At 35.8% G+C, this 25,503-nt stretch overlaps 1 protein-coding gene across 1 annotated transcript in view; it reads right to left on the reverse strand.

Moving 5' to 3' along the window:
- Nucleotides 1-25,503, reverse strand: part of Iqcm (IQ motif containing M) — a 513,003-nt gene that overhangs the window by 172,164 nt on the left and 315,336 nt on the right. Inside the window, exon 12 of the mRNA XM_021170291.2 lies at nucleotides 24,621-24,755. Within this exon, the coding sequence (XP_021025950.1) occupies nucleotides 24,621-24,755 (135 nt within the window). The remainder of the gene's footprint in view (nucleotides 1-24,620; nucleotides 24,756-25,503) is intronic.

Raw genomic sequence — 25,503 nt, forward strand, 5'->3', positions numbered from 1 at the left:
GGTATGGGGGACTTTTGGGATAGCATTGGAAATGTAATTGAGGAAAATACGTAATAAAAAAATGTTAAAAATTTAAAAAAAAAAGAAATTCTGTCATAAAAAAATCATTCCAAGAAACAATATCCTGAAACCATCCTGAAACCATCACCAAAACACTTTCCAATTTACCCCTACTTCTTCTCTCAATGTATAGATTACCACACATTCAAAAGGGGGACATTCAGTTTCTATTAATATATATGGTTACATTCGTTTGCTTTCTTCTTTCATGTTATCCCTCCATCATCTTTTCAATGGAATCATTAGGAAGTATCTAGTTGTTACATTTTTCTATTCATACTATTATGGATGTATATGTGCATAACTACATATTAAATAAATTTATCCCTGCACTTTACTTTGAGGGTATGGGTGCTTTCACAATGGGATCTTGCTGTGGTATTTGTGCTTTTTCACCAAAGAAGACTGATTAAGTCCATCCAGCAATTCACTTACTTCAACCACAAGAGAATACTTTAGGGGAAGAATGTCTTGGCCATGAAAGTCTAGGCTCACAACCAAAAACAGAAAAAATCTTGAAGACAGCGGCCCATCACTGCAAGAATTTAGAGCTAAAATAAAAGCTGCTCAATTCCTCTGGTATCAGAATGAGGACAGACGGTTTTACAGGAGGGTAACATTTCTATCATTTAAGTGATATTAATTGAAAGCATGCTAAGTTGGCATTGAAAAGATCCCTTCTGGGGGTGCTTATCAGGAAAATAAATGACCCAAGATATATGTTTTGCAGAGAGATTAAGTGAAATTTAAAATCTTGACAATAAGAGCATCATCACATCATGCAAAATTGGAATCTAAGGAGCTCTGGTACCAAGGTTTTGAAAAAGGCTGGCCATTAAAGGTTCTACAAATGGATTCCCCCCAAAATACTTCTCCAACAATTAGATATATGTCATTATATAGAAGACAAGATCCAAGAATGGCTCCCAGTTATACCTACCATTGACTGGCTATCTCTCTTCTACCTTCTTTGTTGTAATACTAGAAGAACCAAAAGCAACAAGACAATGAGGAGGAAAGGGAATCAAGACAGTAAATAAGTGACTATGTATCTCCCCTACACCCCATTTCTTCTTACCATCATCTCCCTGGCTGCCGCTACAGAACCCAGGGTCTAGCTAGAGCTAAGGCAATGATTTTGATTGGCAAATAAGTTGGCATAACATTGTTCTGGATTATTTTATTAACTAAAAAAAAAGAGCTGGAAAAACCAAGATATTTAAGATAAACATATAATTCAAAGACAACGAAAAAAGTTTTGGTAAAATCTGATCACCAGTAGAGAAAAATAAAATATATGTGCTCACATTCTCTAGAGACAGTCACTATAATATGCAAGATCTATATGCCTACACACACACAGTCACAGACACACACGGGAGGGAGAAAGTGAGTGTGTGTGTGTGTGTGTGTGTGTGTGAGAGAGAGAGAGAGAGAGAGAGAGAGAGAGAGAGAAAGAGAGAGAGAGAGAAAGAGAGAGAGAGAGAGAGATCATTAAATAATTCAATCATATGCATCCTTGAACTCTTCTTTTTAGTAATATCTGGAGATCCCTAACCTTAGTTCTAACATGTTTATATGGGTTCCTTTGAATCCTTGGTATTAATAACACCTTATTTCTCCACTACTCTTATATTAATAGACTTCTGCTTCAATATTTTTGCTATTCTAAAATTTGCAATAGCTATTCTTTTATAGTTACTGTAGTGGGTTTGATCTAATGCTGTTTGTATTATATTAATTTGTATCCCCAAAACTGAACAAGAATCCACATATCTGCGTGCAAGACCCTGAGGGACCCTCCCTGCCCCCAGTTGGTTTTGATTGGTAAATAAAGTTGCCAGCTTCCAATGGCTAGGCGGGGCAGACAGAGGTGGGGCTTTTAGGATTCCCAGGCAAGGAACTAAGGAAGGAGGAGGAGAGATGGGGATCCTTCATGCCAGGAAAAAAGAGAGGAAAGATGCCACGTCTAAAAAGGTGCAGGACAGACAGCCTAGCCACAATGTAGTTAGAGGGGCCCCAAGAGACTAGGTCCAGGGCAGCAAAGATGGAATATAGATTTTAGTAAGCAATAACTTGGGAATATTGGAGGGAGGTAAATTAGCCACATGGAGGTTAGGAAGTGGCCCAGGCATTGAGCTATTTTAGGAATATCAGAATATAAAGGCTGTGTGTGTGTGTGGTGTGTGTGTGTGTGTGTGTGTGTGTGTGTGTGTGTTTCATTATTTCATTCAGGAATCTTGAGCATTGTGGTGGCAGGTAGCAAGGAGTGCTGCCCCCGCAGTCCTGCCACAACCACAGCACCAGGATCAATGTGAGTACTTAACTGGATACTGTTACTGTGAACTTTTGTTTTTATAGATCATTTCACAGGAGTGGACTCACAAGGAAAATGTGTGCAGCATATACCAACATGATTTCCACTAAGAACATAACAAAACTTCTACCAGAAATCTATGATAACGCCACATTCTTAGAATCCCCACTGGAGCCACATTCCTGTTAATTTTGTAAATGGTGAAAAGTAAAAGATATATCATGTTACTGTTGTTGGTGTTTGTGTGTGCGCGCGCGTGTGTGTGTGTATGTGCATGCACGCGCGCGCGTCTCCACACTGTGTTCATATAGCCATACTGTATACATGAAAGCCAAAAGAGGTTTTCAGAAATTCTAGATCTAGAATTACAGATGGCTTTAAGTGACTTAACATAGGTGCTGGGAAGTGAACTCAGGTCCTCTGTGAGAGCAATATGTACTCAACTACCAATTAACTTCTCTAGTCCCATAACCCTGACTTCTGGCTGTGGTTGAATGTATATTAATTGTCTTAATTCCCTTCTCTGATAAAGGTATAATTACCTATTATTCTAATCAGTTATCTATCTTTTTTCTTAAAAAAATATAAAAACTTTTTGGGGCTAGAGAGAGGGCTTAGTGGTTAAGAGCACTCCTTGATCTTGAAGCGGACCTGTGTTAAATCCTAGCTCTTACACAATGACTCAAAACCATCTCTAACTAGAGTTCCAGGAGGCATGCATAGGTTACGAATACATACTTGCAGGTAAAAATTTATATACATAGTATAAATAAATGTAATATAAGGGGCTTTGGGTATAGTACAGAATTTAAAATATTTAAGTCCCAAATATTTAACTTAAATATTGAAAGGGTACTAGGTAGTTCTATGGATATTCTAGGGCTGTATATATAAAGCAAAATAATATAAAATTTGTACTGATAATACAGATGCTTAATATGTATCACTTAGGTCAGTCTTTTTTCTTGATTTCATATCTTCCCACAGCACAATATATTTTTAAACTAAGAAACAAACACCTATGTTATACAAATACCTAACTTCTCGATTTCATTCAAATTTTGTAAACTTTTCTGTTGGTGTTTTATTTTTTGTTCTAGTATCAAAAAAATGGTTGCCTGTGATATGTATTTTTAAAGTAAGCCATTGTGTCTTTTTTAAATGTCATTCTAGTTTGTAATAGTTCCTCAAACTTTACTTGTTTTTCATGATTGCCTGAGTCAATGATTTTATAGAATATCCCCGAGTTTTATTTTCCTTGTTTTCTTCATGGTCAAATTATAGTCATGGTCTTTTAAAATAGTTTCACAGAAATGTCCCTTCCTCATTACATGGCCAGGTAGTACTTCCTCTCCATACATCATGGACTTTGAAGTTTAGTCTTACTGTTTATTGTAATTAAAGTGTGGGGTCCCAAAGACCTGGAGTCTGCACTAGAGCCAAGTAAGGCTATGTGACCCTGCCCCCAAGTTATTTCTGATTGGTAAATAAAGATGTAATATCCAACAGCTGGGCAGAAGAGACATAGGTGGGGTTTAGGATTTCCGAGCTTGGGGTTGGAGGAGAACAATGAGCAGGAAAAGAAGGTGAAGGAGGAGAAAGAAGCCACCATGGGTTAAGTGAATCATGAAAACCTATATGTGAAGACTGGCCAATAGGAGTTAAGAGCAGCCCAGATGAAACATACTAACTTGGGGTTGGTTATCAATAGGAAAGTAGAATCTTATAGCATAGAGGGTAGAGCTGCCCAGCTCTTGTGCTATTTAAGGCTTATTGTAAACATAAAAGTTGTGAACATCTTTTGTCCAGGAACTAAATGGTCAAAGTCAGGGTAGAAATCCTAGATTAGGATTAAAAAATTCTACAACAATGGATGACAGTATCCATTCAATTTATCAATTGTGTATCATAGTATCTATCAAATTTCATCCCTATGAAATTATTTCTTCCTTCATATATTTTATCCCTTGGAAACAACTTGCTAAATCCATACTATATAATCAGAGTACAATTTTCATTTAATATTTTGGGTCCCTACCTAAAACATTCCTTCATGGCATATGGAAAAAGTCCAAACTCCAAGCATGACCCATGGTATGACAAAGGGTCATCTTTGCTATCTTCTCCTATTTCATTCAGACATGTCAATTAAATGTCTTTTTTTTTTTCTCTAGCCCATTCTGTGACCTAGCTAGGTAAACTGCATTCTTTCTTCTCATATCAATTGAATAGACTACTTAGATTCAGAAGTACGTTTCATGAGATCTCCAAGTTTGATCTGATGACACCACTCTAAACCCTCCCCACATGACATCCTTCCCTGTCATAGATAGTATTGTCTACAGTAGAGAAGCAAGGTTTGTCCTTTTTTCTGTTCTCAGGGGCTAATGCAAACATATACTCAATAAAAATAAGATGAAAGAAATAAATCTTGTTGCAAAATACCACAGTGACCATAATACCTCTCAAAGCATGTAGACAATCATTATGTATTGTCTATCTTCCTTGTACATGCTATGGCCTAGGTAGTGGGAGACTTAAAAAAATGACAGACACAATTCCCTGTTCCCATTACCTTACAGTCATGCAACACATGAAATCATAAACTTTTTTTCAAGAATAAGACCATTCCAAAAGATTCTTTCTAGGTCTCATACAATGTGACACATACAGGTCACTTAGTTTCCAGGGAACCATAAGCTCCAATTAGCCAGAAAGTAAATCAAGTTCTCTCCTTTCTAAGATAACTTCTCTTTGAAAGTGTAAGTGTACAATGTCTGATGGTTGTGGTGGAAGTGTCAAATCAGGAACTGGAAACATCAAAGGAAGGTAAAAATGATTTACAAATGGGTATTTCAGCAAAACAGAATACTATTTCAACAACAATATGGCTTCTATTTCCAAATCTGAACTAAGAAATCCGGCTCTATGGAGTGTAGCTAGTGGCGTTTTTTAAACTGCTTATTACAGATATTTATTTAGGCTAACGTGAAAAAATTCTCAAATGGAGGGCCCTTGACCTTTCATATTAGATTTAATTTATTTTTCTTTGAAATTATTTGAGTATTTTCACCAGATGCTATATGGCCCATAGAATTGATCTGTTAAGTTGGAGGTAAAACCTCCAATTATGAAATCCAAGTATTCGTGTGAGTTATGACCCAACCAACACGTATTACTGCTGACTGTGTGAACCCTGGACCTCCTAAAATATTAATTATGCAATTTCCTCTGAGGCCCTTGCTGCTTCTCATAAATATATGTTTTCAAAAAAAAAATGAAGTCACTGTAGTCATTTGGTGTTCTGAATAACTTTATCTCATAAAGCTGAACTAAAACGGTTTTAATAAAGATACCCTCAGCTTCCTACAGCATGATTACTTAGGTAGCTATGTGAATATAAACAAGAGAGATTTAATAAACATTTAAAATATCTTGTTTAGGCTTCTATTTCCCAGTCCACAAAATATCTCTAGTTATTTTCTGCTATATAAATAGCTCAGTCGTGCCCTAGATGCCATGCCCAACCTAAAATTGGTGCAGACAAATAATTGTGTATATCCAAAACATATTTTAACTTACCAGGGGACCCTAAAGCTTACAATTAGAAGAGAAAGTTAGTGGGGTTTTTTTTGTAATTAAAAAAAAAGAGGCTTTAAAAATATGAGTTCATGTCATATTTTACCCATAAAGAACATAAAATAATTAAAACCATATTCATTGAAAAATAGAAGAGTTGCATGCTAATATAATGAGTCAATTTTTGAAGGTGAATGAGACCTCTACAATTAGTATGATTATCTTATTTATAACTCCTAAACCATCTTTATAGTCTTATTGTCAACATAGCTTTAGAGTCATTAGTAACCCTTGTAAGAACAAGCAAACAAAACAAATATCCACTCTCAAAGAATAAGTCTGAAATAAAATGAAAGATGGGGTTGGGCACATTTATGCATAAAGTTGTAACAAATAATGTAGTCTTTCCAAATGAAAATACTGGAATAATTAAACTAATGTTCTAAAGTTATTCTAGTGTATTCAATTATCGGTTTTAATTATTTTGGAGAAGCAATTCACAGTGTTAATGAGAGAAATAGAAGTAAAAATCATGGTGGTGTTAAGCTCCATGCTTCTGCATGCTATATGCTTTATTAGACCATGTTAATCAAATATTTGATGAATACTAAAAGGTTTTGGGACTGAGAACTAGGTTGACACATAATCACAGTACATGGATTTCACAGCCAAAGAGAACATAGGTTGTCAAAGGATCAAAGGGCTGATCAATATTAATTAGACATAATACTAAAATAAAAATTAAGGTATGCCAACTCTATTATGTAAAGTCCTAGAAACCCAAGCACATTGTAACCATGCTTTTCAGTCAATCACAGGGAAGAAAAAGATTCAATAAGGTATAAAAGATGGGAACTGATCCTGTATCATTTTGTTTTTTTTTCTATCATATTTGTTTGTTTGTTTTATGTACTTCCCATCCATATGAATCTTATGCCATTTTTATCTCTGGAATTTTTAAATGAATTTTTTGGGAATTTCATATATGAGTATGAACTATATTTACACCATTTTTACCTCTCCCACCCCAAGTTCTACCCCAATATCATCACCTCCTCAAAATCAAGACCCCATTTTTTTAACTACTAACGTTACAAATACACACAGCTCACACATGAATACATACTAATACATATTGTATACATACATAAAACGTGCCAAGTCTGGTTAGTGCTGCTTACATATGTTTGTGTTTAGGGTTGACCCCTTGAAATTTTGTAACCTAATGAGGATACAGATTCTCCATCTCTCAGCAGCCATTGATTTTATATGATTCTTTATCAGGAGCTGGTCATTATAAGATTTCCCTAATTAACTTGGCATGTCAACTGGTGTTATCAATACACAGGTCTTGTTTAGGAAACATATTATTGAGATTTCATGGGTGTAGCTTCCCTGATATATACACAGAAGACAGTATCTCATAGCAGAACCCTGGTCCTTTGGCTCTCACAATCTCTCCACCCCACTCTGTGGTGCTCTCTGAGCCCTAGGTGTAGGGACTATGTTGTATATTAAGAACCCCACTGTTAGTTTTTTCCTGAATTTTGACCAGGAAGAGGTCAATCACTCACTGGGTGTCCATTTTTGCTGGTCCCCTGATGGACAGCCCACCATGGAAATATGAGAGGTAAATGACTATTGTTTTCAGTTATGTGTCATTCTATATTTGTAGAATAAGATTAAAAGGAGAGCTTGCTCAAGCTTATGCAGCAAGATCTAAAAACCACAGGTTGATCCCAACACAGAGCTAGTGGGTGCCTTTAATACTCCATGCTCACCAATAGACTGGTAATACAGAAAGAAAGAAAAAAAAACTAAACAAAGAAATCTGGATATAAGTGGCATTATAAATCAAATGAACCAACCAGATATCAATAGACATTCTAACCAAACACTAATAAATGCACATTCTTCTCAGAATCCTGTGGAATCCTCTATAAAAACTGACCACATATTAAGACAAAAAGCAAGTCTCAAAAAATAGAGGGAAACTGAAATTACACTCTATTTGAACCCAAAAGAGTAAAGCCACACATCAACAGCAATAGAAACCACAGAAAGTACACAAACTTATGGAAACTAAGCAGCACACTATAGAATCATAATTACATGAAGGAAGAAATCAGGAAGGAAAGTTAAAATTTTCCAGAACTGAATGAAAGTGAAAATACGTCATAGCAAAACCTATGGGACACAATGAAAACACTCCTAAAAGAAAAATTTATAGCTCTGGTGCCTATATATAAAAAAATTAATGATCTCAAATTAATAACTTAATGATGTACCTTCGAGCCTTCTAAAAGAACAAACAACACCCAGAAAGTATGTGGGGAGGGGAGACATCAAAATCAGGGCTGAATTGAGTAAAATAGAAATAAAACAATACAAAGAATTAATAACACAAAGAGTTGGTTTTTAAAAAAAAAATAGAATAGAAAAACCTCTAGTCAGGTTAACAAAATAATACCTTGATTTTATATGGGCTACTCAGCATTCTGAACTGAGGCAGTATCGAGAACCCCAAAATCTTCCAGGCTTCACAGTTTATCAGTCATCATTAACCAGTCCTTTGAGTTGAGGCAATAAAGGGTTTCATAAAGTTACTTATCTCCCAAAAGACACAAAAGCATTACGTACCTGTCACCATCTTATCAAGTAGAAAAAAAATATAATTCTGTCACATTTGGGGAAGATGAGTTAAAAGGTTATCTCGTTGCCTCAGAAGACCCAGAAGATTTTGGTAATGGGAAAAAGGGATGAGCTGAATTAGGTTAATTAGAAAGAAGCCCAAGGAATTCAAGTAGCAGAAAACTGTCTTACTTTCCTCCAAAATCAGTGGGATGAGAAAAATTCTGAAGGTGGCATTTGTCCCTTAGTGATGGAGAAAACTAGATGATTCCATGTTCTTCTTTCTTGAGTTAGATACAATTTCAGGAAGGAAAACAACGCTGTCACAAGTGTGCGGAGATGCTGTTGTGCTGCCTATGTAATGCTTGCTTATCAACATGTGTGGTTGGTAGTAGTAGATATGAGTCATCTCTTGTAGGTTTACAGTAGATGAGTCTCTTTGATGGCATTGAGGTGACCTCTGGCCTCAGATGTCTCACAGTACTGACTTTATCTGCTTACATCCAAAGGGCATTTTACTGCTCTCATGCTGAGTAGCTTGCTGTGGTTGTCAAGGTTTGAAGCTACAGCTTTCCTATACCCTGAATCTTTATACACAGTGCTCTGTAGTCACACAGTGCTCTGCAACTTTAGAGCAGCCTTGCAAAGCCCAGCTAAAGGGAAAATAGAGGGAGAGATTAAATCAGATTAGGATTTACATATAGGCTAATAAAGGAACTGGCCCTGCTGCCAGGCAAAAATATTTTCCAATGTGGCCAAAAACATAGCATTTGGTGACCATTTTCTTTATTGAGACATCTTGTATAACAATACATTCATAGGAATGTAAATAAACAGTAGGAGGTGTGTTTTTGTTATGAGCCAGCAGGAGCGAGCTATTTAATAAGAAAAAGTACTTCAATACTAAAAAGGAATATTATTTGATTATTAAGACTAAGGCAGAATGGTAGCCAGTATGTAGTCTCTTCTCTGGAGTCTAATCCTATTGCATAAAATGAACTTTTAAAAACTGGCAGCTTTCATAATATTTAAGAAATTATTATTAGTTTCTTTTCATTCAAACATCCATTTAATTTTTATTTATTCTTCTCTAATGTCATTATATTTAGCCCAACTGCAACTTCCCCTCACTCCACTCCTCCAATTTCTCCTACCTCTTCTCCCACAAATAAATGCCTGATTTTCCCTAGAAAAACAGCAGGCCTCCCAAGAACATCAAGTGAACACAGCATAAAAAGATACAATAAAATCAAGCACAAACACTTGCATTGAAACTGGGTAAGGAGTCCAGTAGGAGGAAAAAGAGACCCAAGAACAGGCCAAAAAATTCGAGACACCCCCTACTCCCATTGTCAGGAGTCTTCCCAAAACACTAAGCCAACAACAATAACATATGTCGATGACCTAGCACAAATCTATGCAGGCTCTGAGATTGCTACTTCAGTTTCTGTGAAGCCCCATGAATTCTGCTTAGTTGATTCAAAGACCTTGTTCTCCAGGTGTCCTCAACTCCTCTCCTCCCAGAATTCCTCCTCTCCCTGTTCTGTGGGGTTCCCTGAGCTCGGAGAGGAGAGATCAGATGGAGATCTTCAACCTGCTTTCTCTGCCCTCCCCCCTTATGTTTGGCTGTGGGTCTCTGCATCAATTTCTACCAGCTGCCAGAGGCAGGCTCTCTGATACTGACTGTATTAGACACCAATCTATAAATATAGTAGAACATCATTAAAAATAATTTTACACACACACACATATTTTGGGCAGTCATGTTTGGTTCTACCTTAGGTCTCTTGGTTATCTAATCTCTGGCTGCTGGCCATCCAGGCATGGGCTCTCTCTCATTGTGTGAGGATCAAGTTAAACCAGATATTGGTTGTCCACTTCCACAGGTTCTGTACCACCATTGCCTCAGCACATCTTGTAGCAAGGACATGTAGGTCAAAGGTTTTGTGACTGGGTTGGTGATCCAATCCCATCACTGGTAGACTTGCCTGGCTACAAAAGATGGCAAGTTCTTGCTCTGTATCTCCCATTACTAGGAGTCCTTGCTAGGGTCATCCTCAGTGATTCTAAGGGAGTTTCCACTGTACCAGTTTGAACCTCACCCCCAAATGCTCTCCAATATTATAAAAGCAAAATTACATATTTATTTTAGCAATGAATCTAGTAAATGTCTTTCCTTTTGAAGTAAGTCATAAACAGATCATACTTTTATTAGTTTATGGCTATGTATCTATGGGATTAATGCATTTTAAAAGGTTTATTAATATCTGTTCAATGAAAATGAAAGAAAAAAGAAGGCTGTTTGATAGGGGGCAAACAAAGCAAACAAAGCAGAAGAAGGAAAAAGACAATGACTGTGATAGTTTGAATGCAAATGAACCCCATGGGATTATATTTGAATGTTTCATCCCCAGTTGGTGGAACTGTTTGGGAATGATTAGGAGTCATGTCCTTGAAGAAGGTGGGTCACTGGGACTGAGCTTTGAGGTCAAAACCCACACTAGTCCCAATCTCACCTATGCCCACATTCTAATGGTTGGCTCAAGAGGCACGCTCTCAGCTATTGCTCCAGTACCATGACTGCCTGCCTGCTGCCATGCTTCCCACCATCATGACTTTGGACTGTAGCCCTGTAAAATCATGAAACCCAAAATTAATGCTCTCCTCTATAAGTTGTCTTAGTCATGGTCTTTTGTCATGGTAATAGAAAAGTAACAATAGCACAGCACTTTGTGTAGTTTCAGGTTGGTGTATATGTCATTTAGAGAAGTTGGTGTGTATGTCATATAGAGAAGAGGGTATATATGTCTGTTACAATCTTTCCCTGCCAGTTGTTATGAGTTAGAAAAGTACTTTACACATAATTAACACATCATGCAGATCCTTGAGAGGAAAGCCTATGTTACTTCTGAAGAGATGACATTACTCATGTTACTACCTATAAACAAAGAGGAAATAATTTTTAGTAAAATCTTAACATGTGAAAAATATCATAGATTCATCTTGTTGCTACCAAGAGAATAGCATCTTTCATTATTGCTGCTCCTAAGTATGAGTTTTGCATCAATTCAAGTAGTATCAATTATATTAAATGCATGCATCAAGTTTAAAAGCTTTTGTTAAAAAGAGGCTTCTAAAAAAATCTTTGTTAATACATTCCCAAGAATATGATTTTATCACCCCCAAAAGCAGAAATGTGAGAGTTAATTATGTAACATAAAAGAAAATAGTCCACAAGATTTGTGAAACTGGTACCAATACTTCTCAGCCCAGAGACTCTTAGACTTTAGAATAGATTGTAGATTGTGATGTCAGTAGATATAACTACAAATAAATATGTGTGTGCTAAATAGAGAATAGATAATGACAGCTAGATACATATTCATTAAGTTATTGCCTTTTGTTTTTGTGTTTTCTACTAGATCTAAATCTCAGATAATCTTCTTGCCCAAAATCATCCCTCATATCAACAAAACAGAACATCTGGAAAGTAAAGAACCATCTGCACAATACTGTACACGTGCGTCAAAGGCTTCAAGTTGTCACAGGTGTTTTAGTCAATGCAAGAAAAAAACATAAGCAGACAGTCTAGTTTTTTACTATATACTATGGAGAGATGTAGGCTACTTTTAAATTTATTCTTGTACTTTTTTTTAGAGGAAGGAAAAGGGAGTTTTCGTGTCATGTTTCTCATCTTAGAACTATCACATGCCTTTTATTCTCTTGTCATTAGTAATACAGTCACTTCTCTTCATTCCATATGCAAGATACTACCATAATGAACTCAATCATTAGCAGTGATCATAGAAAGAAAGGCCTCTGCGTAATGGTAACAAATAATCTAGTAGATGAGACTGGTATTAAAAGTAAATAATATAGCATATATCAGAATAAAAGATTAACTATTAAAGTGGGGCAAGAAAATGGGAAGAGGGTATATGGTGGTCTGTTTCATGATGGAGGTCAAGAACGGTCCTGAAGAGCAGTTGATAGTTAACTAGATGTGTGAGTCAAAGCCTCTCAAAATGATCCATAAGAGAAGGAAGCTCTACATAGCAGAGGAAAGTGCAAAGAATTATTGCATTTTTAAAAGTCAAGTTGTTTTTCTGGCTGAAGTAGAATGAGCAAGAGGAAAGCAGAAGCTGACATGAGAAAGGAACAGAATTCAACACAGATGCCTGGACTGCATCATACACATGACAGAATAACCAGGAAAGGTGCCTGGACTGCATTGTACATGTGACAAAATGACCAGGAAAATGCCATAAAAATAGTTAAACATATTTGAGTTATACAAAAAGGAAATTTAAAGATTACATCTGTGTGCCTACTCAGAACCCAGTCAGAGGAACACTACATGAGAACTGTTTCTCTTTCATATTTCCACAGCAACAAAACAATAAGGTGACTAGAAATCAATCTAGCAAAGTATTAAAAGATCTCTAGGGAAAGAGGTTAAGAAAACCTTATTAAATTATAAAATGAAACTTGTAGAGATCACTTACAGAGTTGAAAGTTTTCATATCAAAATAAATCAATTTCCTACATTTTTAATGGAACCAGAAATAATAATTCTTTCATTTTATAGACTTTTAAAAGGCAAGAAGTTCATTATACCAAAAAGTACATGGAAGGATCCAGCACTTTTCCTCCTAGAATTTCAATGAGTGAGTATAATAGTATAAAGGATATCTTTTAATAGATTCAAATTTCTTTCCTACTTTAAAAAATCTAGTGGTCTTAATTCTCTTACTATCAAATCTCTTGGCTCTCACTTTAAACTGATTTAAAGAGTAATATGTAAAGTCTTGGTTAGGATTCACTTAAGTCTTTATTGTTACATAGAAATCATGATGCTAGAAATTATACCAATAAGTGTTTTGCATATACCAAAGTGGAAGTCTTTTGTAATTAATGCTGTGAGTTATGTACCAAAAATGGAAAAAAATCTAAGATCTCTCTTCAATATAGAAAGCTTTTAGTGTTACTATAATTACATATAGGTATATACATTAATGTATATACCTGTGCTAACCTCAATAGAAGACAGACGCATACTAAAATAGATTCATCTGTATCCAACCATTGAAGACTGTCAACTAAACAATGGTCCATGCTCCTACTAAAAATACATCACAATTGGTAGAAGAAAAATCATTGGCAAGAACATTTCTTAAAAAATAAAACCTCAACAGTTTTAGAATAGAAGCATGATTTCGTGCCTGAAACTCTACTCCCCATAACAGATATCCTTAGGGTTGGTATTTGCTCCCAAGTGCTTGGTGCTGAGTCTCTCTAGGAATGTACAGCTTTAAGGGAAAATGCTTAAATAATTCCTACTGGAACATGATTGATTTACATCCAACATTTTATTTGGAATATACATTTGGAAGCATTTACTTTTTCAGTAGACGGATGAGGTTAGTTGTTTATGTTCAAAACAATGAAAAGCCTCTCTGTAGAGCAAAGCAACCACCATCAACTGTGTCCCAGTAAATGACAAGGCAGGTGTTGTTGTTGTTGTTGTTGTTGTTGCTTTTATCCAGAAGTTTCCACTTACTCAGCAGATCTACATATACTCCTAGTCAGAGGAACCAGCTGCCTGGAAAATTCTAAGTTGTACTATCCTCCTTCTATTTACAGACATTTGTGTTTGTTTTCAATCTAGTTAACACTTCCTCAACTCATGCCTTAGCTTCTCTATAATTTCTCTGATCTCAAGATTGAAGCCATGATTAACACTTGTATCATCTTCACACTTGGCACATTTATGAATAAAACTTAGGAGGCTGCATTTGTCCAGTTACATGTGACTGTTCCTATAGTGTTGAACAGGAGTTTCTAGAATGTATTTATAAATAACAGTTTCATCAAAAATACATTGGGTGGGTGGGGGCAACACTGGGAAAATGGTAAACAGTTCAATGCACAAGCATGAGGACCTGAATTCAGACCCAAGCTTCTACATAAAGCAAGAAACAGCCACACACATATCAGTAGCCTCAGCACAGAGAGGATACAGATAGGCAGATCCTGGGCACTTGATAGTGAAATGGTGAGCTCTGGGTTCAATGATAAAATCTCAAAATATAAGGTACAGAGTGATAGAGGATGAGATATAACTTCAACTTCTTGCTCCTATGTATGTACACACAAATACACACATACACACACACACACGAGTACATAAACAACCAAGAGAAACATCCCTTATCCCTTATCAAAACTACAGGCATTTCACTTCACTGTTATGTTCTCTCAAGGCAGAAAGCATCAGCAAATACCCAATGCTAGAAAACTGGATCATGATACACATAGACACGCAGGAGTTAGGGTTAGAGCCATTAGCAGATGGGCTGACATCCAATTATTCCTCAGCGAGCTAGTGTTATATGACATAAACATCCCAAATCCCTCTAAATAAGCTCACATCAGAACAGGTCAGGTGGCTCAGCTCACTGCTGGCATGAGAATGGTTGTTGAAGGAATACTCCCATTGCTTGTTATTGGAAGATGTAACATTTTCCTAACTGTAGCCACATGGCTAAATCATCTTCGCTGCCTCATTTCTGACTTTCAGATTTGTGCTAAATGTTCTGTTCATTTGCCTATATCCACTCTTCCAAGCATTCTCTTTTTCAAAAAAAGTATAACTACTGAACTAGTTTCTGGAAAGAATACAAATCCCTGAACAAATACTAAAATGTTCAAATACAAATTATCTTTTCCTAACAAGCTATCATTTAAAGCCAAATTGATTTGATCCAATGAGAACTAACAGTCACTGGTATTGACACTAAGAAAAAGAAATAGTGTAAGAAATATACAGAAAAGCTCTGTCTGAGCTGGAATCAATGAGAGCTCCTCCATGAATGTAATAGAAAACCCTGGAAATGAAAAGCTACAGAAAGCTTTTCAAAGCTATGTGAGAAATCAAATGACTCAGAAGGAAGCACTCTAGACTACTAGTAAACATCAAGCATGGGGCTGACATGCAAACTGACCACTGAATGTGAGCTCCACCCCTCACACAGAGCTGCAAGCAAGAGCCAAAACTTTGTGAACTCAAAGTATCTGAGTGAATATTTTGCCCAACCTTAGTTGGGCACTATACAGAGTAACTTTCTGAAAACTCACTCAAACAACAATAACAACATCATTAACAACAACAATAAGAACTAAAATAACAATACCAAGGACTAGAGAGACAGCTAATGGATTAAGAATGTTTGCTGTTCTTTCAGAGGACCAGAGTTCTGTTCTCAGCATCCATGTCAGCAGCTGTAACTCCAGATACAGGTCATCTGAGGTCCTCTTTGACTTCTTTTATGTATGTATGTGTACAAACACACACTGTTAAATAATAATTAGAGGAATGGACAGCCTATGAGGAGGTTCCCTTGAATCTGTTTCCACCAATCAAGTGTAAACTAATAAATTAACCTTGGAACTGAGTAAGATTCCATACTTACGATAACACTGTACCTAGAATATCCAGTATTCATTATTAGCAACAACATAAAATGAGACATGCAGGCTGTGAGTAATCATAGCTTTAGAAGTTAGGTTTAGTACAGTCTTGAAAGAGCTACTAAGATAAACATTGGAATTATTACCATAAGCCATAAAGAATTCAAACAAAATACAGTGGCAATCAAAAAATGACAATCAAGAAAATAGAGGAAAAGTAACAAGATGCATTATAGAGATTAGGAACACATTAAGCACAAATATAGATCACGATGGGCTCATCTACAACCTCAAGAAGACAGACAAATATGATAAACAGGGAATGATGCACAAGGACACAGCTTCCAAAATTTAAACAATTGGCAGAGATTGCCTGGACAGCTGAGTTGATTAGAGTTCATAAAGAATTTAAAGACTATGTTTCTCAAAGTAACAATAAATGAGATAGATAGATAGATATCATGAAAAATATCATGAAAATTATGTATTTGACAGAGGAGGTACTATATCAGAAAAACACCAATAATATGAGAAAACTAAAGTTCCCATTCAAATGGTATACATAATTTTAACAGATTTCTCTACAGAAGATAAAGAAATATCTACCAAGAATATAAAAAGATGTTTGCTCTTAACTCATTACTGAGGAAATGCAAATAAAGGCATAATAAGATGTTCATAGAACATAATAGCAAAAAAAAAAGACAAAGCAACCCAAATAGCCATTAAGCCAAGGGCTAGGTAAACAAGATGTGGCATAGTCACACACTAGAATATTATTAATAGAACAGAACAAAGTGCAGATACATGTTAATGCATAAATGAACCTCAAACATTGTAAAAATCCAGCCACAAAGACTATATATTGTTATTCTAATGTTATTTACTAATAGTTTTGCCCCAAGTTAAATCTTCATTCTTCTATATTATTTCACCATCAATTATTTGCTTGTCTGACATCTTTTTATAGTTTTATTTGTTTGTTTTTATCTCATATATTACATTCTGACTGTGCTTTCCTCTCTCTCCACTTTCTTCCAGTCCCTTCCTCAAACATCTGCTCTACTGGATCCACTCATCTTTCTTTCCCTTCAGAAAAGAACAGGCCTCCCAGGAATAGCAATTGAACAAGGAATAACAATTTATAATAAGACTAGGCACATACCCTCATATCAAAGCTGCACAAGGCAACCCAGTAGGAGGAAAAGGGTCTGAAAAGCAGGCAATAGAATCAGAGACTACCCTCATTTTCACTGTTAGGAGTCCCACAAAAACACCAACCTGCACAATCATAACATATATTCAGAAGACCAAGCTCAGATCCATAGACTCCCCCACTGTCACTCAGTCTCTGTAAGATCCTGAGCCCTGATGGAAAAAAGTAATTCTAAGTATGACACAAAGTCCAAGGAGGAAGAAAATTGGGTAAATTTCCCTGAGGAACAGAGGAAGAGACATTTAAAAATAAAATGAATACAGCCCAAGAACACTTCATTATCCCAAAGGAAAACCTTCAAAGTAATATCTTCAGTTACAATCCCGCTGTTATCATCATAGTAAGAATAATGAAGGACAAAAAGTTAAAAATACCTAGAGGTACAAAGACTTTCAGGAATCTGACTATTTGATATCACATGCTAGAAGTTAATCAGTTGAACTGATTACATGTGAATTAGATTAAATGTTCTACATGTAGCTTGCATCTATTAAGCTATCACTCACAATCAGAGTCAGTATGGATAAAAATGACTGACAATTGAGATGAATACAGTCAGATTTTCTTGAAAATAATGTGAGTGACAAAATGACCATAAATTATCCCAGATTTTGATTTTTTCCATTGCTAACTTCACTTCCAGTAGATATTGTGGGCATCAAAGGAATCTTTAATGGGACAGAGCATTTTAATTAAACATAAAACAAAATAAAACTACATGGCAATTTTCTAGAAGATAAAGTTTGTCCATCTTGTAAGGATAATTTCCAGACAAGCATGAGTACCTGACTTGGGGTCACATAAAAAGTGAGAGGTGCACCTATAACACTAGCACTGAGGGTGCAAGAGAAGGACAGGAAATTCCTTGTCAACCAACCTAACTAAAAGACAATGAACTTAAAGTTTAGTGAGAAAAGATAGCTCCAGTGTAGATACAATGTTTTTGTGCCTTGTGTAAAAGAATATCCTTGTGCTATTCAAATGCTGATTTCTCTGCCCTCAGATCTTATTTCAATCGAGACAGAACATTGTAATGCTTATGTCATGAATCCCCTGTCTCAAGTTTGTGTAGACAATGCCTACAACTTATGCTGAGCCTTGTCAATAAAAGAAAACATCATAGGAAAATACATTTGAAGCCCAGAGGGTCAGACCAGTACTAAAATACATGTATCTCAGATATTTTAGCTGGGAGATAGCCAGATTAGCTTGGAAGACTAAAATAGATTAATGACTGCCCAGGCATTGTGTTAAATAAATCTTGGACCCTCTGTGTCATTATTGGGGAACTCAGTAGGATAAAGAAAAGCAGCCCTGTATTAATTTACTCCTTATATTCGTATTTTTTGTTTGTTTGTTTGTTTGTTTGTTTTTTCCAGACAGTGTATATATAGCTCTGGCTGTCCTAGAACTCACTTTGTAGACCAGGCTGGCCTCAAACTCAGAAATCCACCTGCCTCTGCCTCCCAAGTGCTGGGATTAAAGGCATGCGCCACCACCAGCCAGCTCTTATATTCATATTAATATTACTGTTACACTTCAGAGAATAGAGTCATAAAACAGGACACTTATCTAGCCTCTGAATATGTCTCCACAAACACATGTGTACACACCCCGAAATACACATAAATAAAAAAGAAAGTTCCCTAACCTTAGGAAATGAAAAAACACAGGTTTTTATGCTTTTTTGAATATTCTAAATAATAAGAATTATTAACTAGACTCACCATTTATAGAAAACATGTCTTATTATGAAACTCACTGAGGCTAGTCTGTAAAAAGTAAAATGCAAAGTTGCTCACATTGTTGGCAGTTGTTGGAGTGGGAAGGGCACCATTTTGTTTTGACCTAGGACCTCATATATACTAGTGGCAAGTACTTCACCACAGAGCTATGTCTAATACCCAATATCTTTCTCTAACATAGGTGGTTCTGCCTTTGAGATATTTTCACAAAACAAGATGAAATAACCATCACTCAGATTGAAGAGACTCAGTTTAAACCATCAGTCTCATAAATCAATTCAGAAGTCTCTTTTACACCTTGTCCTTCTCTGTCAAATGACAGAAAACTCTTATGCTATCAAGAGAGATAAAAATCTGCTGGGTGGTGGTGGCACATGCCTTTAATCCCAGCACTTGGGAGGCAAAGGCAGGAAGATTTCTGAGTTCAAGGCCAGCCTGGTCTACAGAGTGAGTTCCAGGACAGCCAGGGATATACAGAGAAACCCTGTCTCAAAAAACAAACAAACAAACAAAAAAAAAATGAGAGAGAGAGAGAGATAAAATCTGTAAAGCAAATTGTCTAAATTCTCTATGAAATGAGTCAATACACAAAAAAGATTCAAGATTTAAACAGCTTCAAAGCAAAAATTTTAAAAAAAGTAACTACAATAACAAAAAATACCAGCTAACCCTTATTGAAAACTTATAGTCAAATGTCAAATATTTCACATGAATAATTTCATTTAAGTCTCACAGCAATACAATGGCCTGAATATTCTGACTTTTCTAGAATAGGGAAAGAAGAAGAAGAAGAAGAAGAAGAAGAAGAAGAAGAAGAAGGAGGAGGAGGAGGAGGAGGAGGAGGAGGAGGAGGAGGAGGAGGAGGAGGAGGAGGAGGAGGAGGAGGAGGAGGAGGATATAAACAGCCTCCTAAACACATATAGTTACCAAACAGAATTGTCAAACCAGGAAGTAAACTCCAATAATGGCTACACCCAAAAATAATCAACAAATAAAACCACACTGTGAAGCTATTAAGCTGGAAATCTTATGTTTTGAATACTAATACCTGCTCAGTTGTGAAATAGTTGTTTTGCTGCACTTAATTTTTAAAATTAAATTATTTTAAATAAAACAACTTATATATATAAGTAAATATATTTTAAAATGATCATATGTGAATAAATGTATATCCTGTGGAAAAAGGAGTACTATAAAGTAAAATTACAGATGTGTACATAATTTGCAAAAATATTGATTTTAATTAAAATGTTATATGCACAGTAGAGGGTAGAAAGAAAGATTTTACATATTAACAACTGCAATTTATTGGAAGTTTTATATATTATATTTTCCACATTTTCTATATTCGGTATTTTGTAATGTTTTAAAAACTCCAACAGCTAGTCATAGACAATGAAATTTAAAGTAATTCAGATCCCTATGATAACAGGTAAGCAAATAGTCATAAAAGCTGAAAAACTAATTCTAAGTATAGTCACAGCAGTACAACAGCATGGACAAAGATCAAAGGTGAAGAAAATTGGGTAAATTTTCCTAAAGATAAAGGAAGAGACATTTAAAACTAAAATCAAGATTCAGTATTGATATTCAAAAATCATCCAACCTTTGTGACCACCTTTTCTGTATCAAAAAGTACATCCTAAAATATTGTTTTTCTTGGATTGAATTATGGGTCCATCATCATTAAATATGTCAGATAGCCATAGCACTCATTTGTACAAAGATTTTTTACAAAAGTGATAAAATATCAGAAAAATAAATTAAGAAAATTGTAGGGGTGGTTCTGATGATAAGGTTCTATTCCCCAATTGGTTCTTGATCTGTTAGTAAAGAAAGCCATAGGTCAATTGCTGGGTGAAAGGTACAACAGAACTTCTGGGTCCCTGGAGGAAAAGGAGACAGATGCAGTAGAGGAGGAAGGAGTTCACCAGGCACCCATGTGAGGTCTCTGGAGGAGCGGTGGGCTATGGTCACTCCTATAGGAGGGTGGTCAGAGATGTTTATCAGGGAATAGATTCAAATGATCAACTAAAGTTAGGGCAGGTAGGAAGTGCAGAGCTAAGAGTAATGATAAAGGCCCGCTTTTCCAGGTAGCAGAGAGTAGCGCCCAGCAATTGTGCCAAGATGGCAAATTGAAAATGAACAACTGTATGTGTGTCTTTTGTCTGTGGATTCAAGAGAAGCTGGGTAGGACTGTTAGCACAGCCCATTTCCAGAGTGTAGGCAGGGTAGTGAAAAGCAACACACAGCAGAAAATCATTCTACTTACAATGACATCAGAAAAGTAAGCCATTGGCAATAAAATAAGTTGAACCAAGAAAGTGAAATATTTTTCATTGAGAATAATAAGATATTGATGAAATAAATGATGAGCACAAATAAACAGAAAGTAATTTTGCATTTAGGGATTAAAAGAATTACTATAAATACATTCACATTGCCCAAATTACACTCATATTTAATGTAATCTTTTGAAACTATTATAGTATAGGTCATAAAGTTACAGAGCACCATGCATATAAAGACAAATTAGATCCTTTTTTTTTTTTAAGTAGATGACCAAGAGCAGGATAGGCCCTCAGGAAGACTCTTGCTGCCAAAGCTCATGGTCAGAGCATTTTTAAAGTCCAAAGACCACACAGATCACAATTACATTATTCTTTGTAATATATGTTTTAGCAGAATATAGTAGCTATTTCAGATAAAACATAACAACTATATTTAATTTATATTTTCATCAGTTATTTTAGCTTATACAAACATTTTTTGGTTAGTACATGTGAACCATGGTCATGATCAAAGATAATACCAAATATGTTGCCAAGATGAACATAGCTCTTGGGAAGCAATAAAGGGCTAGGAAGTGTATACGGAGACACAAAAATGGAGTTAATCACAAGATACTATTTTAGTCACTTCAATACTTAAAATGACCTCTCAGAAATAAACATACATGCCTAAACTTTGTATAGGATTACAAAAGATGTCAAATGGACAAACAATATTAAGAAAGAAAAACAGGACTGGAGACATTATGCTTCTTGATTTTAAATTAGTAAAGTCTATAGATTTCAAAGATATGTGGGACAGCCCTAAAACATATTATAAACTCATGAAACAGAACAGATAGTCCAGAAACAAACCTACACATTTGTAGGCAGCTGATTTCTAACAACAATGCTAAGAATACAACAAGAAAAGTGTAGCATCTTCAAGTGATTCTGGGGAAAGTAGACATCTGCAGATAAAATAATAAAGGTGTGCCTGTGTTGTATATACAAATCATCCACTAGAAATGTAGTAGTCATTTTCTCAGACCAGGAAATTCCTAGATGATGACATGAGGACAAAGCTGTCTTATATATTATTGGCTGGGATGTTTTGAACACCCCACCACCACCACCACCACCAAAGCAAACAACAAAAATATAAAGTAAATAGTAAGACTACATCAAATTAATACACTGACACATGGAAAACACAAGAACCAGCAGGCTGAAATGGTAGCCAGAGAGGGGTAGAATACTGTTAATTTGTATCTGTGAGAGGTTTTAATACACAAAACCTCATGAAAAATCCTAAGCCCACAAAACCTTCAATTAAATGTAGGTAAGGACCCAAAAAGACATTTAAAATTTTTTTATAATAACCAACAATAAGAAAAAAATTCTCAACGGCATTAATTATCAGAGAAATTCAAATCAATAGCACACTGAGATGTTACTACACACATGCTATATTGTATAATATATAATGTAAACCACAACACACCAACAAGACAAGAGACAAATGTTGCAGATGTGGGAAGTGAGAGTATTTGAACACTTTAGGTAGATATGTAGATTGTTACAACCATTATAGGAAACAATTTGGAACTGTTAAAAAAAAAAGTCAAACAAAACTATTATGATTCCGAACAAGGTAATTAAATCATCATGGCAAAGAGATACCAAAAAGTCTCTCTTCCTCACTCATTTCCACAGCATGAATTTCCTCAGTCTATGCCCATTTTAAAAATGTTCTAAATAGCTAAGACATGAAATCATCTTGAGTGTCCATCAGTAGAGGAGAAAATGAAGAAATACAGTCTATGTAAACAAGGGAATCAGACTTATTGTTTTAATGGAGTTGTATCACTTTGAAAACATACATGAAACTGGTGGACACTGTATTAAGTGAAGTGATTAGGATGTTAAAAGAAAAATCCTACATAATCCCATGTATTTGTTGATTCTGAAAATGTTGCCAGTGGTAAGTCAGTGCAATGTTAAAAGGCACATATATTAATGTAATGAATAAGGAACCCAAACTATAACAGCATAATTTAAAAACAAGTTTAGTGAGAGGAAGAAAAAAATTAATAATTCTGTATGGCTTACTGAAAACTTTTTAAGTGAGTAGAATTCTTCTCCCTCCCACATGTATACAGATGTATGCATAAGGGAACTCCCTTATGCTATAGATAACCACGGATAGACTGGCTAGAGGTGTTGGCCATCAATATGTGGCATATCACACCACATCATAACCCTCAAACAGTTTTGTTCATTAGACTTCAATAAGTATGGGGGGGAAGTATGGGGGGGAAAAGGGCTGAAAAATTTGTAATTAGTCATTAAGATTTCTCATACCTATCACAATATTCCCTCTTACTGATTTGAGACAAGAAAAATGTTATTTGATATATATTATTTAAAGTATCAGAAAATTCTATCATTTTATCTGTTTTCTGTTTGGAACAAAATGATTTACCTTTTCTGGAATTGCTGGAGACTTTATTCAAGACTTTATGTATGCTAGGCAAACTCTACCACAGTTCTATACACCAAGCAAGAAATTATTTTCTAATTGTAAAATTGCTTTAGCTTACTATATTTATGCATGTAAACCTGAATTTGCTTATCAGTATCAAATTTAACTACCCAGGAGAAACATTTTAGCAACAATTTTTAAAATTTTGTGGGTTAAGTATATTATGTATAATTTTATTATAAATGAAATGCCCCCTCATGGTCTTGCTGTTGAAGGCTTTAGTTCTGACACTGATGTTCTGGAAATTTCCAGAAATACCTCACTGAGGCACAGCCTTGTGCACTGAGTCCTGTTGTGGAACTCTGTCCTGGTTTCTCTTTTCCTCACTCCCTTTTCATTATGTGTTTGAATCCTCTGAAGCCAAGAGTCAAAATAATTCATTTGAAATCGCCTTTCCTAAGTATTAGTTGTATCACTTGAAAAAGAAATTGCATACTTAGCTAGATGCAACTTATTGATATATCAAAATATATATTCTAAAGTAAAAGCTGGAATCCTCTTTCTGCTCTCCAATTAAAATACAATTTAATTTCTTTTAACCTGCCTTTTCTTATGTGGATTAAGATTAGATACAAATTTGAGGACAAGGAATTGAAGGTGTAGCAGATGTTAAGGGACATGGGAGAATGGGCTCAACATAAAAGTTTTGCATGCATGAAGACATCCTTATCTAATAAAATGCAATATGCAGTGAATATACATGACTGAACAATAAATAAGAGAGGACGAAGAGGAGAAGCCAGGAGAGAAGGAAAGCAGGACAAGGACTGCAGGCAGCAGCACTCACATCTGTGGAGCAGGTCCCAGTACTCATCGATCTGGGTCTGGGTGGGGAAATGACCACAGTCGTTGAAGTATTTCAGCAGCTCACTTCTTTCTAGGCCTTGCCAGTCTTCTCTCTTGGCAAACATGGTTTCATAGACTAAAAACCAAAAGATAAAATAATATAGTTTCTTTTACAAATAATGTGTCATGCACAAGTTATCTACAAAGTTCTTCTGTCCTGGAGTTTAACTGTCAGCCAGGTTTTTCTTTACACCTATGGATGAGCCTTTGGCATTCTAGAAGCCAGTGTCAGTCTTCTGCCTAAGGGGCAGGAGGCAGGGTCTCTCTTCCTCACCCATTTCCAAAGCATGAATTTTCTCAGACTAACCTTCAGTCAGGCTCCTTATGGAGAACACAGGACATAGGTGGGGGCTCTGGTTCGTGACAAATGATCACAGACCTTACACATATCAACACACAAACTACATCATGAGCTGTAGTGTGGGATATTTTATTTTTATTAAGATATGGCCCCTGTACACATTAATAGGGCTCAGTGTGATAACCCAAGGCATATACACAGCACTTACAGATGTATGAGCACCTTATGACTAACATGACAATGGACACAAGTGTGCAGACAGTAGGCATCTCTTTGGGGTGCTGCTTTGACTTCCTTAGATACACACTCAGAGTGGCTTTGCTGGATCATGTGAGATTTATTTGTCTTTTCTTTCTTTCTTTTGTAAACAAACAAACAAACAAACAAAAAAAACAATGATTTTATGATACTGGTGCCTGAACTTAGGGCACCATGCACATAAAGCTAGAGCTCCACAGCTGCTGGACCTATTGCCACCACAACTCTTTTATTCTTATTTTTCATCAGGGGATCACTAAGTTGC

This window comes from Mus caroli, unplaced genomic scaffold (assembly GCF_978045245.1).
Source record: "Mus caroli unplaced genomic scaffold, Mus_caroli_1 scaffold_10, whole genome shotgun sequence".
Taxonomy (NCBI): Eukaryota; Metazoa; Chordata; class Mammalia; order Rodentia; family Muridae; genus Mus; species Mus caroli.